The following is an 18,297-nucleotide window of genomic DNA, read 5'->3' on the forward strand; positions in this document are numbered from 1 at the left end:
CTGCATATAGACCTGGTTTTAAATACATGCCTTGGCCAGGCGCAGTGGCTCACGCCTGTAGTCTTAGTACTTTGTGAGGCAGAGGCGGGTGGATCACCTGAGGTCAGGAGTTCGAGATGAGCTTGGCCAGCATGGCAAAACCCCGTCTCTACTAAAATTACAAAACTTAGACGGGTGTGGTGGCACGTGCCTATAATCCCAGCTACTTGGGAGGCTGAGGCAGGAAAATTGCTTGAACTCAGCGGGGTGGAGGTTGCCGTGAACCGAGATCGAGCCACTTCACTACAGCCTGGGCAAAAGAGTGAAAACTCTGTCTCAAAAAATAAATAAATAAAAAATAAGCACATGCCTCACTTGGAAATGGAATTCAGCAGGTTCAGATTTCAAACACCATGCAAAATGAGACACACAGGTGCCAACAGTGATGTGACGCCATCAGAGGCAGCAGAAGGTCTATGCTCCTAGACATCTGGAAGGAGCGGCAGATGATACTGGGCCCTGAACTTGGCTTTCAGCGTTCAGGCCGCTACAGCAGAAAGGGAGATGTGCTGCCTGCCGCAGCTTTCGTTTGTTTTCTACCATTGGCAGAGACAATGGTTTTCCTGAAACTGGATCTAGAGTTGCTTCTTCCTCGGCTTTCCTCAGCATGTGCTGAGACTGAATATGAGGACTCTGACTTCTAAATGACCCCAATGACTATCTCTTGCCCCAAGATGCTTCGGTATGAACCTGTGAGAGGCAGAGACTCTGTACTGTTGATTTTTGTGGACCCATATAGCACTTAGCATACAGCAGGTGTCTAAAAAATGTTGAGTCAATGAATGATTAAATAAATGAATATAAAAGCGATGTAACCAAGGTGCGTACGGAGCTTCGTAACTGGTATAGTCCTGGCTGATGCCTGTTGTTCTGGCACAACCAGCAGATGATGGAGTATGTGGCCTGACTGACGTACAGCCCAAGGATGGGAAGGAGGGTTGAGGGTGCCAGCGTGCACACACAGCAGGGGAAGAGCTCCTCATTTATACCATGCTGCAGAGGAATTAAACTGCCACACACACTGACCTCAGGAGTCAGATTCTCTTTCGCCAGGTCAAAATCCTACCCACCCATCAAAACAGTTTCCTCCTCCCTGGGGCGGAGCTCCCACAGGCTGTTACAGACCCACGGCTTGTGGCACCTTCCACCGTCTCTTTCTCTCCTGAAATCTAGTCACTCGGCTGGCAAGTCCCATCTCCCCTACTAGACAGTCACCTCCTTGGGGTCATTAATCTATTATATTTTCAGAGATATTTTTAGAATGATGAAAATTTTAGTATAAAATAATTTTGTTGCATGTAAAACCCCATTTCCTTTTTGCGACTCCTGTCCCAGATTTTCTTTCTTTGAATTTTCTATTATTCTCTCGTGTGTCGCGTGCAAAGCCAGAAGGTTTGAATTTACCTGTGTTCTGCAGTGGCAGGGTGAGCCCACATGCGGCTCATCTGCAAGCCACCGCTTCAGAGGACACTGTCTGCCAAAGACACTGAGACTAGACATGCTCCCTTCCACACGGAAGAACACGCCCAGCACTGACCTCTTTCCACAGATCTCGCAGATGTATGGTTTTTCACCAGAATGCCGTCGTAAGTGAGTCTGCAAGTTACCTGCCTGCAAAAAGAGGAAAAGAAGAACACGCCAATAATGAAAGTTTTTGGTTTTTTAAATTATATAAATTCAAAAGGAAAACTGACACATTTAGCCAGGTTCTAATTCAACTGCCAGAAGATGAGCCACACACAACTCAAAAGAAGCCACAGGCAAGAGGATGAGGAGCAGCCAGAGTGCCTGGCCACCTGCTGCACATGGGATGTGTCTCCACCCCGTCCTCCATGTGAGCCCTTGGCTGTGTCCCAGCTCAGGCACACACTATGCAGCACTTCCCTCTTAAACAGCACCCTGTGGAGGCTGCTGTGGTGGTCACCAAGCCTGGACTTTAAACAGGCCTTGATATATTTTACTTGGGCCATGTATTTAAAATACCATTTAAAACAAACAAAAGCACCACACGTCCTTATTTCAGTATTCTTTCTTTCTAAAAAACATACTTTTGTTCATAAACAAGGGAAGATATTTCCAAAAAGTACTTCCTCTGGCAAGTACACTTGGTTCTTTCTGACAGGTTTCTCAATTTTACCTTTGTGCAAAAGTGTAAATCAGGTGAATCACAGCAGCCTCTCAGGTGCAGGGCCACTGTGTTCCCAATTTCTGAAACTAGCAAGGCTTTGCGAAGAATAACACTGAAACGGGGATCATCAGATGGATTTCTATGCACTAATCAATATCAAATTACCTAAAGTACAGGGAAATTAAAACTGCAAATGCCTCAGATATTTAAAGAGCTACTTGCTAATGTTTCAAATTAGGATTTGGAACATCTTCCACTGCTGTAATTAATAGTCTCAACCTGTTATTTTCCCCATTTTAATCTTGTACAGTGTTCTGTTGCAAAACAAAGAAAAAGAAAAAAAAGGAAAACCCACTGAAATTAGGTAATACACCCAGCGGTAAAAATAAGCAGGTGTCATGCACAAGATAAGCCAAAAACAAGAATGAATATCAGCCAACTAACACATGGGGCTTTTTAAATTTGCAAGTTGTATTTTAAATAAAATGCAAAGGTTGATTAAGATCTGAAGATGAGTTTGATATCGACTTGTGAGTGAAAACTAGGAATCACAAGTATTAAAAAACGCCATCTGACTATATAACGTGAAAGATTCACCACGTCTATCAAACTCTGGGGAACAGAGCTGGACATTACATTTAAGAATATGATAAATGTGGCTTCGAAAAAACTCAGGTTTATTTTCAATAACCAAAGAGAAAGAGTTTGACAAGACTTTGGAAAATGTCCAGCTTTTAATAGAATGGCTACTAATAACAATAAAACAAGTATCAACAGCAATATACATTTGCTGAACCTCAAATGAGGCCTTTACACGCATTATCAAATTACCATCTATTTTCTTGAGATAAATAATACAACTAACACTGTATTCAGATAAACTGCACAATTACCATTGTATTCAGATAAATAAAGTAGTTGGCCCAGTTACATGGTAGAGCCAGAAATTAATATTGGTTGGTGTGAATCTAAACTCCTCTACTTGTGGGGAAACCTTGAGGACGCACAAGTTTCTATGAATGAAATAGTGTGTTTTGAATATTTAATATGACAGTTACTTTGCCACTCAGGAAACACATACCGGAGAGTTAAAATAATACACCAGTGTTTTAAATTAGTCACTTGCAAATTTCAGAAAAGCCGATCAGTTACATAATAATCAGAAATAGCACCATCTGCTGAACTGTTGAATTAGAGCCCTCTTGTTTTCGGTTATTTTGTAAACTATGTATTTGGAATGAAATGCATTCTGGGTTAATTCTTAGCAAAGCTGCATTTTTCCTTTTTAAAAATGGTGGAACAATTACTTGTTTTCAAAAGAAATATAATCAAATGATCTTCCATTTAATATTTTAAGTGAGAGAAAAAACTTTAAAGTGTTCTTTACCTATTTTGTACTAGAAACAGACAATGAAAATAATCTTTCTCCCTGATTAAGGAATGCATATTTCTGATAAATAATATAAAAGCAGATTAAATAAAACTAATGGAATGAGCCATGCAAAAAATCCAATAGTACATTCAAATAATTTATTCCAGGTTACATAGCAAACTCAGGCCCAGATTATTAGAGCTTTAGTCAATATTTTTATTTCTGGTAAACTTTTGATATATTCTAGTACTGCATACACAGACCATGTCTTAGAAATCATCTATAGTTGTGTCCATAGATCATGAGGTCAGGAGATGGAGACTATCCTGGCTAATATGGTGAAACCCCGTCTCTACTAAAAAATACAAAAAACTAGCCGGGCGACGAGGCGGGCGCCTGTAGTCCCAGCTACTCGGGAGGCTGAGACAGGAGAATGGCGTGAACCCGGGAGGCGGAGCTTGCAGTGAGCTGAGAGCCGGCCACTGCACTCCAGCCTGGGCGGCAGAGCAAGACTCCGTCTCAAAAAAAAAAAAATTCTAGCAAGTAGGCCGGGAGCAGTGACTCACGCCTGTAATCCCAGCACTTTGGTAGGCTGAGGCAGGCGGATCACGAGGTCAGGATACCGAGACCATCCCGGCTAACATGGTGAAACCCCGTCTCTACTAAAAATACAAAAAAAAAAAAATTAGCCGGGCGTGGTGGCGGGCACCTGAAGTCCCAGCTATTCAGGAGGCTGAGGCAGGAGAATGGTGTGAACCCAGGAGGCAGAGCTTGCAGTGAGCTGAGATCATGTCACTGCACTCCAGCCTGGGCGACAGAGCGAGACTCTGTCTCAAAAAAAAAAAAAAAAAAAAAAAAAAATTCTAGCAAGTGGTATAATAGCTATCATTTATTAAGAACTTACTATGTATGAGGCTCTTTGCTAAATTGTTGCAAAGAGTATTTAACTTAGTCAACACAATGTCTTGTAAAGCAGTACTATCCATGTTTTACACATAAGTCAACAGAGGCTCTAAGAGGTAAGTAACCAGCCTTGGGTCATAAAATGGGGACTGGATTTACTAATTCAGGTTTGCCTAGTGACTCCAAAGTTTGGACTGTTAAACCTATGTTAAAGATATTGGCAGTAAAGGAACTTTGATCCTTTCTAATACCATTTTAATTCAGATGGAGTTAGAATTTTTAACAGAAAAACTCTGCTGTAGAGAAGAAGTAACATCTGCCTTGAGCAATTTTTATAATAAACTCCTTCTGACAGGTACTTGAACCTCAGTACTTCAACATGAACAGACCCAGCATCTATTCCCTATCATGAGCACTCTTTTTTTTTTTTTTTTTGAGATGGAGTCTCGCTCTGTTGCCCAGGCTGGAGTGCAGTGGCCGGATCTCAGCTCACTGCAAGCTCCGCCTCCCTGGCTTATGCCATTCTCCTGCCTCAGCCTCCCGAGTAGCTGGGACTACAGGCACCCGCCACCTCGCCCGGCTAGTGTTTTGTATTTTTTAGTAGAGACGGGGTTTCACCGTGTTAGCCAGGATGGTCTCGATCTCCTGACCTCGTGATCTGCCCGTCTCGGCCTCCCAAAGTGCTGGGATTACAGGCTTGAGCCACCGCACCCGGCCCATGAGCACTCTTAACGGCAGTTGAGTGTTTATATAAAAAAAAGTCAGGAATCGTAATCATTTAGAGATAAAAGAGATCCCAGATCTTAAAAGTCAGTTAACTCAGGAGTTTCAAGACTTTAGGACTTCATAAAGCAATAAAATTAAAAAGAAAAAAAAAGTAAGGATTAACATAGAGATATCACTTAAACAATAACTACTATTTTGATAAAATGTCATTTAACAGTAAAGGGGTGGGAAATACAACCTCAGAGATGAAAATGTAGTAGCTTGGGCAAGGCTCATTAAGTGTCCTTATTTTTTGTGTTTCCACCATGGATGGATGACACTGTCACCTCTGGCATGAGTCCACATCAGCATCCTGGAAACGCCTCCTATAGGGTAATCCTGCAGAAGGCACTAGCACCCCCGGACTTGGGCAGACAGCTGGCTAGACAGCGCTGCTGGGAGAGTACTGCCTCTCAAAACCCATCTCTCTGTACTAGCTGCCCAGTGCTCCTGTTTCTGCCTGCTTGGAGGAACAAAAGCAATCCTACTCCTCCACCCAAAGAGAGCTAATTATGCCGCATTTTCTTGCCTGTTTCTCACAGACAAGCACTCAAAACTTGTCACTCTTTTGATTCTCTCCAATGCCCTCCCAACAGTCCATGTTCTACGCCACAGAGGAAACATTTCCCTCTGAGTGTGACTCAGTCATACTCTAAAGTATGACATGACTCTTCCTTGCAGAGATCTGGACATAGACAGTGTCCAGTCACACGGACAGATGCAGCTTCTGTGGTCACTCTAAGATGATGCTAACTTCCTTCTGCTGGCATGCCATACTCATAATGCAGGTTGCGGTTAACTTTTTTAAAAAGACTAACCCACTAAATACTAAATTCTCAGTAAGCAGGATGAGACATTCTTATTTGTAAATGTTTCTATACAAGAGCATTCCAAACCCCTATAGCCACAAACATTTATTCTAGTTCATTACAAGAAAATAATGTTAGGCATACGGTGGAGGGTGGGCCAGCGGGTATTCTTTACCACGCATCCCTATGCAGACAATCTGACTGCTTTCTTGCCCCAGCATGCCAGGGACGCCAGGCTTGCCCAGTGCCTGCTTGTCTGCAGGGCTCACCTAAGCAATCTCTCAAGCATTTCATGGCCTCAGGCTGTCCCAAACACACCTTTCAGGTAGAAAGGACTACTGCCTTTTCTTTGCCCACATTGTTCCTGTAGATATCTGTCAGCAGTTCCAAAATTTCACTGTACTCGATCATTTACATGTCTGTTTCTTCCTCTAAACGCTAAGCTCCTGGAGGCCATGGCCATTTTTGTCCCTGCTCCCAGCACACAGCAGAGCTCACGGACAGCATATGGACACTGTAGGCTTGCAACAAACATTAGAACAGTTCACCAAACTCATACTTCACCAAAACTCATACTTCACTCTGAAAATAAAGCAGCAATACAACTGAAAACTACCACTACGTACGACTCTACAATCATAGAAACCTAATAAAAGTACATAGACGAATACAGAAGGGAAGGGTTTCTGGATTGGGCAGGGCTACCCTTGGTAGGATTTAAGAGAGCAAGTGCAGGTCAAGGGCTATAGTGGTGGTTCTCAACCTTGGCTGCACGCCAAAATTGCTGAATTTTTAAAAAATACTGATACCTGGCTGGACACGGTGGTTCACGCCTGTAATCCCAGCACTTCAGGAGGCTGAGGTGGGTGGATCACAAGGTCTGGAGTTTGAGACCATCCTGGCCAAAGTGGTGAAACCTTGTCTCTACTAAAAATACAAAAAATGAGCTGGACGTGGTGGCACGCACCTGTAGTCCCAGCTACTTGGGAGGCTGAGGCAAGAGAATCACTTGAACCCAGGAGGGGGAGGTTGCAGTGAGCCCAGATTGTGCCACTACACTCCAGCCTGGGCGACAGAGCGAGACTCCGTCTACACACACACACACACACACACATACACAAAACCAAAAACCAAAAAACACCAATACCTGAGCCCCACTCCAAATCACAGAATCAGAACCTCTGATGTGGGCACCAGGGATCTGTGCCAGGAGAGAGGAGTGGATGTGGACTGCAGCCTGACTGAATGTCTGGTTTTAATTTATACAGTCAGCTATGGAGAGTCAGAGAAGGCATGAGAAGGATGGAACTTTGACTCATCATAATTTGAATGTATAAAGGACTTTCAGCTCTAGTTTTTCATTTCATTTTCCCACTAGTTCCATGAAGTAGTATTATCCCTATTTTAACAATTAGAAAAATGAGGCCCAGAGAAGTCGCGATTGCTAATTATTCATGGTCATAAGTCCGAGTCTCACGCTTTTCCCATCAAACCAAAGCTGCTGAGATGAAAACGGGGGTGGGGGGGTGGGGAGGTGCCTCAAAAAGACCAGCATCTGGGGGTCATGAGGACGGACAGGACAGAAGAAAGCGGATGGCAACAAGGCAGGGAATGCTGGCATTTCCCGAGCGATTACAACGTGCCAGGCACTGCTCTAAGGACTTTCCATTATTACCTCATTTACTCTTCACACTCTATAGGGTTAACTAATCTTGTTACTCATGTTTCACAGATAAGGAAACCAAAGGGGCAAAATGTGAACTTGCCCAGAGTCACAGGGTAGTTAAGCCTTGACAGAGGCAGAGTTCAATTCTAGACTGTCCAGCCCCAGAGGCCAAGCTCTGAACCTCAGACGAGGCTGGCAGGAAGAAGCGGGGGCTCCTCAAGAATGGCGGCCGGAGGGACGAGCACTCAGCGCAGCTCATCAAATCCTTCCTGAACACCTGCTGGCTGCTGGGCTTTCTCCTGGATGGGAGAGAAGACATGGCCCCAGGCCCAGAGAAACTAACCGCCCAGGGGGAACACAACCCAACCGAGTAGGCGATGAGAGACCATGAGGACTTGGTGAATCCCAGCAGGTAGGGAGTCAGAGAGTGGGAGGGTGAAGAGTCATTAAGATGGTAGGTTTCGGTGTGTGAGAAAATGGAACTGACACCCTCAACAGATGAAGAGAAACTGGAAGAGTCTGCTCTAGGGGGAATGCGAGCAAACACGGCGCTTGCCATTTCCAAGTTGTGTGGGGCCTGCCTCCCAGCTCCAGAGGCATGCACTGCGGCCACACCATCTACCATGCTGTGCGTGAGACAGTCATGCCAGTGACTGTGCCCTGAAGAGCTGCGCCCTCACGCCCTGGAACAGCTTCCGTCTGCTCTACCTCTGGAAGCCCAGCGCACTGCACATGGCAGTGAATAGTTACCTTCCGTTTGAGAGAGACTAGGTTCCCACAAGCTATTTTCTAGAAAACACTAGGTCTCTAGATTTCTTTGTGTCCCATGCCCAGCACAGTACCTGGCCCATGGGAGGGTAAAACAAATGTTTCCTCAAGGAGTGAATGACTACGTGTCCAAATGACCTAAATGGAGGTCAGCTAAAGGTAGCAGTCAAAATGGAACAAAACTTGTTTCATGTTTTTTCCAACATCCTACAATCTACAGTCCAACAAGAATAAGGAGACTACTTGTCTTCAGCCTATCCCAGCACAATGTGCAGCCTCCAGGTACACCAAGCTCAAGGTGGTTTACTATGAACTTCATTCACGAAACGGAAGACATATACTAAGTCTGGACTCATCCTTAGCAAGGGGAAAAAAGTATTGTAAGAATTCACACAAGAAAATGCTACTTTTCTCTCAAAGAACTAGAAATTTGTTTTCTTGGAAAGGATTTCTCCTGATTTATTCAGAAGTCTTTAAGTTACAAATATCATCAGAGGCTTCTCTCACAAGTACAAAAGTATGTCTTATTTCCAATTAAAAAAAAACACTATGTTGCAGGTTTCCAATTATTAACAATAAATAAGAGTATTCCCACCTGAGAGAAATGTTTCCCACAAATGTTACATTCAAAAGGTTTCTCACCTAAAACAAAACAAAACAACAACTTGTAAAATCATTACTAGTATTTGTTCAATAATTTTTTGTTTAAATGACCTCCTATGTAGTTTCAAAATGGCATTACATTCTGCATCCTAACCGTATGAAAATGGCATTACATTCTGCATCCTAACCGTATGAAAATGGCATTACATTCTGCATCCTAACCGTATGAAAATGGGGACTGTCTACTTCCTTATACCTCTCTCTTGCCTTTATTTCTACACAGAGATGATAAAAGTAATATTTTACTCTAAAAAATAAAACTGTTCTCCAAACAAAACATATGTTAAAATCAATGTATCTATTTGCATCCAGAGCAGACCCACATTCTGGAAGCGGTCTTTTCCTGTGGTTGAGTTTTCCTGCTGAACAGCACGATCCTGCTCACCTATTCTTCAGCCTGACGCCACCCAACCACCAACCCTAACAGACACAGGCTCACTTGTTCACACCACACAAGGTATGAGCACAGAGAGCCCCAAACACAGTGGGACCTCCTGAAGCATGAGTGTGAAAGGGAAAGAGCCCCTCACCACAGTCTTCCTGCCTTGGTTGCTCAGGGAAGAAAGTAGGATTTCATTTCAGGAGATGTGCTCCTCTGCGGACTTCTTTATCACCTCTAATTTCAGTTGACTAAGTAACTGCACTTGGGGATAGAACAGATTGTAAGAATGGTACTCTACTACAAAAAACCACAGCTGTTCTGAAATGTGGCCCATAGAACATGATCTGGAGTTAAAAGCACACTCCATGGTACTGCCTTTAATCTATATAACACTAATGAATAGACTTTGAACACCAAGAACCTCTCATTTTCTCCATTTCCCTGAAATCAAATGGTTTCATTAAGCTCTTTAAAAAGTAACAATAATGTTTTCCCTTCCTACTATATTGTTGGGGCTTGCTACCTTGAAGAAAGCAGCTTGCTAGCTTTCTGGGCTCATTCTAGGATATTTTTATTTTATTTTATTTTATCCTGAAAATGTCTAATGGTTTCCTTGACCCTGAATAATTATATTTACATTATTAATTAATAAATTAATAATAATTACATTAATTCTCTATTGCAATAAACGAAACTTCTTTTATGTCTGAAGTTATTGCAGGTGACAGATAATAAGTTAAAGCCCCCATAAGAAATATAAGACTTTGAAAACAGAGAGAGGTCACCAGTTACTAAGACTAATAAATGACCAAGGTTAACAATCCTACTCCAGTAGGCCTCAGACTTCTTGGCCTCAGGACCCCTTCACACTCTTAAAATTGAGATCCTAAAGAGCTTTTGTTAATATGGGCTATAGCTATTGATATCTACCATATTAGAAATGAAAGCAGAGTGATCTTTAGAACAGGTAAACACACACTTCACAGGCCACCAGGGTGAGGACTTCATCACACATCATGTAGCTTTGGGCAGACTAACTGTACACTCATGAGAGGAGGAAAAAGCAAGTAACATCTTAGACAATTTTGAAAATAGTGTCGGCCTCACAGACCCCCAAAAAGGGTTCCCCAGACCATACTTGGAGAATTGCTGCCCTTCTTGGTAGAATATTTATGTCCCAGTAAGCATCTCTGCCATGACTGTATCTGTCATTCAAAGAGGTTCTCCCAGAATAAACAATTTTTGATTCTTTTAAAAGCTAAGCAGGTAAGTTTCACAAATAAAAAATTACAGCCATCAGGCCAAGCGTGGTGGCTCATGCCTGTAATCCCAGCATCTTGGGAGGCCGAGGTGGGCAGATCACTTGAGGTTAGGAGATTGAGACAAGCCTGACCAACATGGTGTAACCCTGTCTCTACTAAAAATACAAAACAATTGGTGGCATATGCCCATAGTCCCAGCTACTTGGGAGGCTGAGGCAGGAGAATCACTTGAACCCAGAAGGCAGAGGTTGCAGCGAGCCGAGATCATGCCACTGCACTCCAGCCTGGGCAACAGAGCAAAACTCCATCTCAAAAAAAAAAAAAAAATTGCAGTAATCATTAGGTTGTAGGAGATTTAGGCAATCAGAATGATCTAAAGTTTTTTCAGGGCAAAACTAAGTCTGTGATATTGCCTTCACGTGTAATAATTTTGAACTACTAGTGATAATAACAGTACTTTATATTCAAATGCACTAAAATGTATAAAGGGCTTTCACAATTATCAAAGAAATCTCCAATACAAAGTAGTAAAATGCAAACTGGGAATCCATAGTGATAACGAAGGTCACATCAACAAACACAATTACACAAACACCTTAAAAGCAGTGTTGTCAAAGCGTCCTGTTGCATGTTATTTCTCAGGCCTATAAGGTAATTGTTGTTCATCTGTAATGTGCTATTAAACTCATGTTTAATTACAGGAAGAAAAGTAATATATATGTATTGTATAACATAATTTGTGTGTGTATAGATATAAACATATATATATATATAGAGAGAGAGAGACAGTATACCTTAAAAAAATATTTTGGGAAAGAGACAGAGGCATGAATTAAGATAACAAAACTTTGAAAAGTTAATGTTTAAATTGGAAGAATTTTCTTTTGAGAATATCAAATGGTTAAAGCTGATTCTTATTAAAAAGTTTACTTCCTGACTCCCAAATCAGAATTTTAAGAATTTTAAAAATTAGATACTCAAATTCCTTCCAAGAGAACTTTTAGAATTATTCAAAGTAAATTATGTTAGTCTAAATTAACCTACATGATGCTTTCAAAAAATAAGCTTAATCTAACTCTAAAAAGACAACTAAATATAGCTAATCCATTTTAGAATTAATTTGAAATTCTGAGTGCACCAAAATTACACTTCTTTAGAGATGGATGGTTTGTCATATAAAAATAGAGTTGAAATAAAAATTAAAAGTATGCACCTTTTTAAAGTGGCTTTATAAAACCATTTACAAAACTTTAAGTCAGATGCATCACCAAAAACATAAAACAAAAAGTAGCTAATCTCCCTTATTTTGCTTAAAATCATCAATGACATCAAGCAATAGCAAAACTTCTTACAAAAACAAGAAGAGCCAGTGGTGTCTGCACATCCGCATCACGTCCTTCCCTCTGCCTGTGGGTACTGAATCAGTTACCTGTATGAGACCGTTTGTGAAGCTCCAAGTTGCTTGGGTGTTTAAAAGGTTTCCTGCATAATTCACATGCATATTGTCTCTGGGACTGAAGTGTCTGGGACTGGTCTTCCAGTGCAGCCGGGTCTTCGTGCCTCTCCGTCTCACTAAGGCAATTAAAATTCTCACAACTGACGACTTCTTCACTTTCTTTTTCTTCAGCACTTTGGCTGCTAGCTTTCTCTAGGGTCTTTTCACTAGCAGATTCCATCCTCTTTGTCAAACCATCATCTGACTTGGGTTCAGATACTTGCTCTGCGGATTTCTGTGACTTTAGGAAATTGAGTTTCTTCAGATGAATGGCCTTTTTGAGCCTCATCTGCTTGGCAGGTTGTTGGCAAGTGGCGTCTGACTCAGGGTGTGGGGCAGAGTCATTCACAGGCTGGGCCAGGAAGTTGGAAGGTAAGTGCTCAGGAGACTCCAGGATGCATTCGGAATGACTGACAGCACAAGGCTGGCTGTCTACCGTGGTAAGGTCTGTGGAGGTGCTGAAAGCAAAAGGCTGCTCAACAACTCGCTCCTGACTGGGACCAGCTGCGTGTTTATGGTACTGCTTACTGTAAAAGTTTCTGAGTTTGTAATAGTAATTTGGCTGTTTGAAAGGCAGTTGTGTGCAGCTGCCGTCTGAAGTATCAGGGGCTTGTGTTGAGACTTCACCTGCGGAGTGATGACGATTAACTGATGGTGAAGCATGTGGATGCGATTCATCCAGCACTTTATTACGCTGTGCATCTGCCGAACATTCCTGCAGTAAATGAGGGGGGTAGTTGTTTTCACTGATAACACAAATGGCATCTGGGGTCAGGGTGCTTTGCAGAGATAAGGTACAAGGCATGCCAGGTGGCTGGACTACAGTGGCTGATTTTAAAAATGTGTGACACAGACTCAGAACATTTTGAACTTGCAAACATTGTGCTGTGTCCAGCATCACTTGTATATTGTCCTGGTTAAGATCTAGATGAGAAGTGTACATGAAGTCCAGGATCTGCCCTATGCCACTGACGTTTTTAACATCCAAGTGAAAAACATCACTCTTCTGGCTTGAAGAATTCTGAAAGAGGCTCCTGGTAAAAGAAAGAATATCTGTTTACAGTGTCAAAAATTCATACTGTCTTTTTCTTATAAATAACATTCATATATTAATATCAAAAAATACTATCCTTCTGTGAATGTCAAGACTTTTAACATAAGTATGTTTTAATCCTTTAAAACAATCTGGCAAACCATCCAACTAAATAATTCAGATGAATTAAAGTAGTGGATTGGATATGCAGACTTCAAAATAGATCTCAAAGTAAATTTCTGAAATATACTCAAATTTACACATTAAAAAATTACATACAGTAATATGACTGATAAACCACAAATCAAGAAGATTCTAAGATAATTCCCAATATGATCTAAGAAATAAAAGATTGTTCTAAACATTTTTTCAAAAGGTAATTATCCATATATATTGAATACATACTAATAGAGTATACAAAATTAAAGAATATACACTTTTCAATATTTTATAGTCTAAATATTTCTACATCTAAGTGCCTAGAAAACTTAAAAATAGCTAGAATAAACCAACCCCCCACATACACTCCTTTGTAACCAGTAATTTATTTGGCTGTTAGGATTTTTAGCCACCCAGTGGTTCAAAAACCAAAAGTGAGAAAAATCCTAAGAGTTAATGAATACCAAAAGGCACCCTAAAGCCCAGGTACTTTATTTCGGGTACAAGCCAAAGTCACAGGTGAACAGATTTGTATTATGTATGAAATAATAAACTCAGGTAAGTAAGTTGAAGACATTTTGTCACATACAGTCACCTATTTCCCCCAAACAGCATTCAGTTCTGTTTTTAAGTGCAAAACAGCCTGTGTATCACAATATCAAAATTTAATTGTCCTGGGAAGACAGAAAAAAAATACGTGATAGCAAACCGAAGAGTTTGCGACCATTTTTCATAGGAACAAAACCTGCTACCTACCTTAAGAAGCTGATTCATTACAATGTGTAATGTGGCCTATACAACAACTGAGACTCAATTTGATGATTCAGGATTATCAAGGAAAGAGCAAATCATGTCCCATGTTGTCTACTATAGCAGTAAAATGGTATGCATTTTGGAAACAAAAAGTACTCTAAAAAGAGAGACTTTGGATTTAAAGAGAGATAAACCTGCTAACGACAAAATGAACTTATGCAGAATCACTTAACTCTAACGATTTTTTTTTTAAGAGACAGAGTCTTGCTCTGTTGCTCAGGCTGGAGTACAGTGGCATCACCACGGCTCACTGCAGCCTCCACCTCCTGTGCTCAAGGGATCCTTCCACCTTAGCCTCCTGAGTCGCTGGTAATACAGAATAATGTTTAAATAAGCTGAAACACAACTTCTTGGTAGTATTCATTATTTATAAACAAATATTTCATATAAGCCAAAATGATTATAAGGTTTTCTTAGAATATTCAAATGAGGAACAAAAACTAAAATGCTTCAATATAGAAAAAAAGAAAAGAAAAGAAAAATCCAACACACAGAGTATGTTTTCCCTTCTGATTTCTTATCACAGAAAAATTCTGACCAGGAACTTAATTCGTCCATTGTTTTATCTTGAAAGGATAAGAAATATACGTAGAAGACTGACATTAACCAGAATTATTAAAATGAAAGACAAAGAACCAAAATACTTTCAATCATACCGAACTAATTTTACTTAAGAGCCTCTTTTCAGGTTACTCTAAACACAAAAGCAAAAATAATAAATATGATTAACAAACTTAAAAATTAAAACAACTCCTACAAAAATCCAACGTGCTATAAAAGATAAATATAGTGAAATTCAAGGAGAACAAAATATGAATACGTCCATACTAAAAGAGCTTTACCCTTAATTCACAGCTAGGAGAACGAAGTCTAAAATACCTACCTAAAATACTGGCTGAATGCTGCCAGGACATTCTTATGTGCTTTAAAGCAGACTCCTTTTACCACCAACATACAGTCACAAAGCAGGCCTTGGATTCGCTGCTCATGCAGCTGCTGGAGGAGATGGCAGCTGTGGGTAGCAACCGGGTCCATGCTCAACCATTCAAGTGACCTACAGCAAAAAATCACAGATACGACAGATATTCTTAAAGACCTCACTGGAAACTAAATGGGATTAAAACTGACTGACTGTGCTTCACTCTCCCATCACAGTATCACACATACACATGCGTGTGCGCACACCCACCCACCCACACACCTCCCTCTGGTTCTGAGGCATCCAGACCACAGCTGTTCAACAGAATTATCTGTCATGATGAAAATGCTCTGTATCTGCACTGCTCAATACAGTAGCCACTGGCCACACATGGTCACTGAGCACTTGAAATGTGGCTAAGGGACTGAAATTGTAACTTATATTTTAAAAGCCACAGAATCTAAACAGTACAAATCTAGAATATGACCTTGTTAATACTATATGTACTTCTCTGTGTCTACTTAGGAATATGTCAAATGAAACATAAAATATACATATATAAAGATGTATAAGGTGAAAGAAAAGCCAGCTGGATAAGATCAAATCCATATTTATCAAACACCTGTACACAGGTCACTGAATAGAAGTTGTGGAAATTAGGAGCCTAATTTGCAAGATAAGGTACTGGTCAAAATACCTATCACCAGACAATGATATAAGAGGCATCGCAAAGCAGCAGGTCCCCTCACTCTTGCCTTTGTGCCTCTCTAAGAGGCTACTTGAGCAGACGCCTGAAGGAAGGGAAGGAGCTGTGCAGGTACCTGGGCCAGAAAGAACAGCAAGCACCAAGCCTCTGAGGCAGGAGCTTGCTGGGCTCAGGTGTGGCTGAGCGAGTGGTAGGAGATGATATCCAAGAGGGGACAGAGGGTCGGGTCATGCCCAGGCCTGCGGGCCCTGTTATGAACCCTGACTCTCGCTCCAAATGAGATGGGAAGCCATTGTGTAGACACCGCAAGTTTCATCCTTCAGCCTCTATTCACCAACTGACTACTGTATTCAGGCTGCAGGGCCACAACAATGAACAAAACACGCCAGGTCGCCACTCTCAAGCAGCTGAAATTCTAGTTGTATGACACACAACTAAACAAATAGCTAAGGCTAGACACTGGAATACACAGGCCAGAAAGCCATGGTCTTGGACGTCTAGGGGCACAATCTAGTAGGGGATGATTTATGGAAGAGAAATAGTTGGAAGAAATGGAACCAGACTGGGATAAGACTATGAAGGTTAGGCAGTTTGCACTAGGCGTGGTGGTTCACACCTGTAATCCCAACACTTTGGGAGGTTGAGGCAGGAGGATCACTTGAGTCCAGGAACTTGAGATCAGTCTGGCAACATAGTGAGACCCTGTCTCTATGAAAAATAAAAACAAAAATTAGGTGGGCATGGTGGTGCATGCCTGTAGTCCCACCTGCTTAAGAGGCTGAGGTAGGAGGACTGCTTGAGCCCAGCAGGTTGAGGTTGTAGTGAGCCATGATCGCACTATTGCCCTCCAGCCTGGGTGACAGAAAGAGACCCTATCTCAAAAAAACAAAAAAAAGCAGTATGGTACTAAAAGTCTAAAAAGTCACGACTCATCTGCTTTCTTTGCCTTCACTGTCAGTACTTAAGCATTGCTGAAAAAGTCACTACATCACTAAGCCCAAATCTAAGCTTTTCAACACACCCCTTACATCTCACTTAGACTTATCTCCCATTACTCCAAGTATGTGGCAGCCAAAATGAACCACTAGTAGCTCCCCAAACCAGCTACGTTCTTGGCCAGTGGGTTGGAGACCTAGTTCCACCACTCACTGGCTATATGACTTTGGGCAAATGATTTCTCTGTGACCCACTGTCCTTACCCTATCTCACCGGTTATTGCAGTAACCTGTGTAAACATTTAGACTAGTATCTGGCAGATGGAAGGATTCTGTATTCATCCATAAGGATCACCTGGGGACCTTGTTAAAAATGCAGGCTCCTGGGTACATCCCAGGATTTTGTTCTGTCAGTCTATAGTGGAGCCTGGTAACTGCATCACAGGCATTCCGTGATTCTGAGCAGGCGGACTGCAGATCTCTGCCTGTGCTCTCCTCTAAAAGCCTTTGGTTCTGTCCTGGGAATACTTTACTCATACCTGACCCTCCCACCTTCCAGATCAGGGCTCAGCTGAGCTGTCACCTACTTTCCCACCATTCTTTTTTTTTTTTTTTTTGAGACAGGATCTAGCTCTGCCACCCAGGCTACAGTGCAGTAGTGGGATTACAGCCCACTGCAGTCTTAACTTCCCGGGGTTCAGGCGATCCTTTCACCACAGCTGGGGCTACAGGTGTGTGCCAACATACCTGGCTAATTTAAAACATTTTTTTGCAGAGATGGGGTTTTGCTATGTTGCCCAGGCTGGCCTTGAACTTCTGGGCTTAAGCAATCTGTCTACCTCAGCCTCTCAAAAGTGCTGGGATTAAAGGCGTGAGCCACCGCACCCAGCCCCACGATTCTTAACCTGCTCTGGGTTTGGGGTTGCTCCTCTGTGATCTTTCCAGTGTCTTAATTCCCACTACGTCTTTTTCCCTCACTCATAAAAATGACTGTGACTTTAACTTCACTAAGAAGGTTGAACCCAATCGGGTGCCCTGGCTCACTCCTATAATCCCAGCATTTTAGGAGGCTGAGGTGGGCGGATCACCTGAGGTCAGGAGTTCGAGACCAGCCTGGCCAACATGGTGAAACCCTGTTTCTACAAAAACTAGCCAGGCATGATGGCGAGTGCCTACAATCCCAGCTACTGGGGAGGCCGAGGTGGGTGATTCGCCTGAACCCGGGGGCGGGGTGAGGTTACAGTGAGCTGAGATGACAAAGCGAGACTCTGTCTCAAAAAATAAAAATAAAGAAAAGAAAAGAAAAGAAAGTTGAACACATGTATAACCTGATAAGCATAGTGCCTTAAATTTTTCTCAGTTCCAAATTTCCCACTCACCCCTCCCTCATTACCTTAGGCTTCACAGGATGAAACGTGCCTCCTCCTTCCCCAGATGAACCTTCCCTCTCCCCTTGAGCCTTCCTACCTCCCTTAGAACC

The 18,297-nt window shown here is 42.0% G+C and overlaps 1 protein-coding gene across 4 annotated transcripts in view; it reads right to left on the minus strand.

The window, feature by feature from the left end:
* The window catches only part of ZBTB49 (zinc finger and BTB domain containing 49), a 32,223-nt gene that overhangs the window by 8,610 nt on the left and 5,316 nt on the right, over nt 1-18,297 (minus strand). For all 4 annotated transcript variants that reach the window (XM_033213731.1, XM_033213730.1, XM_033213729.1 and 1 more), the window contains exons 2-5: nt 15,141-15,311; nt 12,187-13,286; nt 9,046-9,092; nt 1,577-1,650 (exon numbers count right to left, since the gene is read on the minus strand). In XM_033213731.1, coding sequence (XP_033069622.1) covers nt 1,577-1,650; nt 9,046-9,092; nt 12,187-13,286; nt 15,141-15,292 — 1,373 coding nt within the window. In that variant the 5' untranslated portion in view covers nt 15,293-15,311. The remainder of the gene's footprint in view (nt 1-1,576; nt 1,651-9,045; nt 9,093-12,186; nt 13,287-15,140; nt 15,312-18,297) is intronic.

The sequence above is a fragment of the Trachypithecus francoisi genome, unplaced genomic scaffold, assembly GCF_009764315.1.
Source record: "Trachypithecus francoisi isolate TF-2019V2 unplaced genomic scaffold, Tfra_2.0 Lachesis_group1, whole genome shotgun sequence".
In the NCBI taxonomy this organism is placed as follows: domain Eukaryota; kingdom Metazoa; phylum Chordata; class Mammalia; order Primates; family Cercopithecidae; genus Trachypithecus; species Trachypithecus francoisi.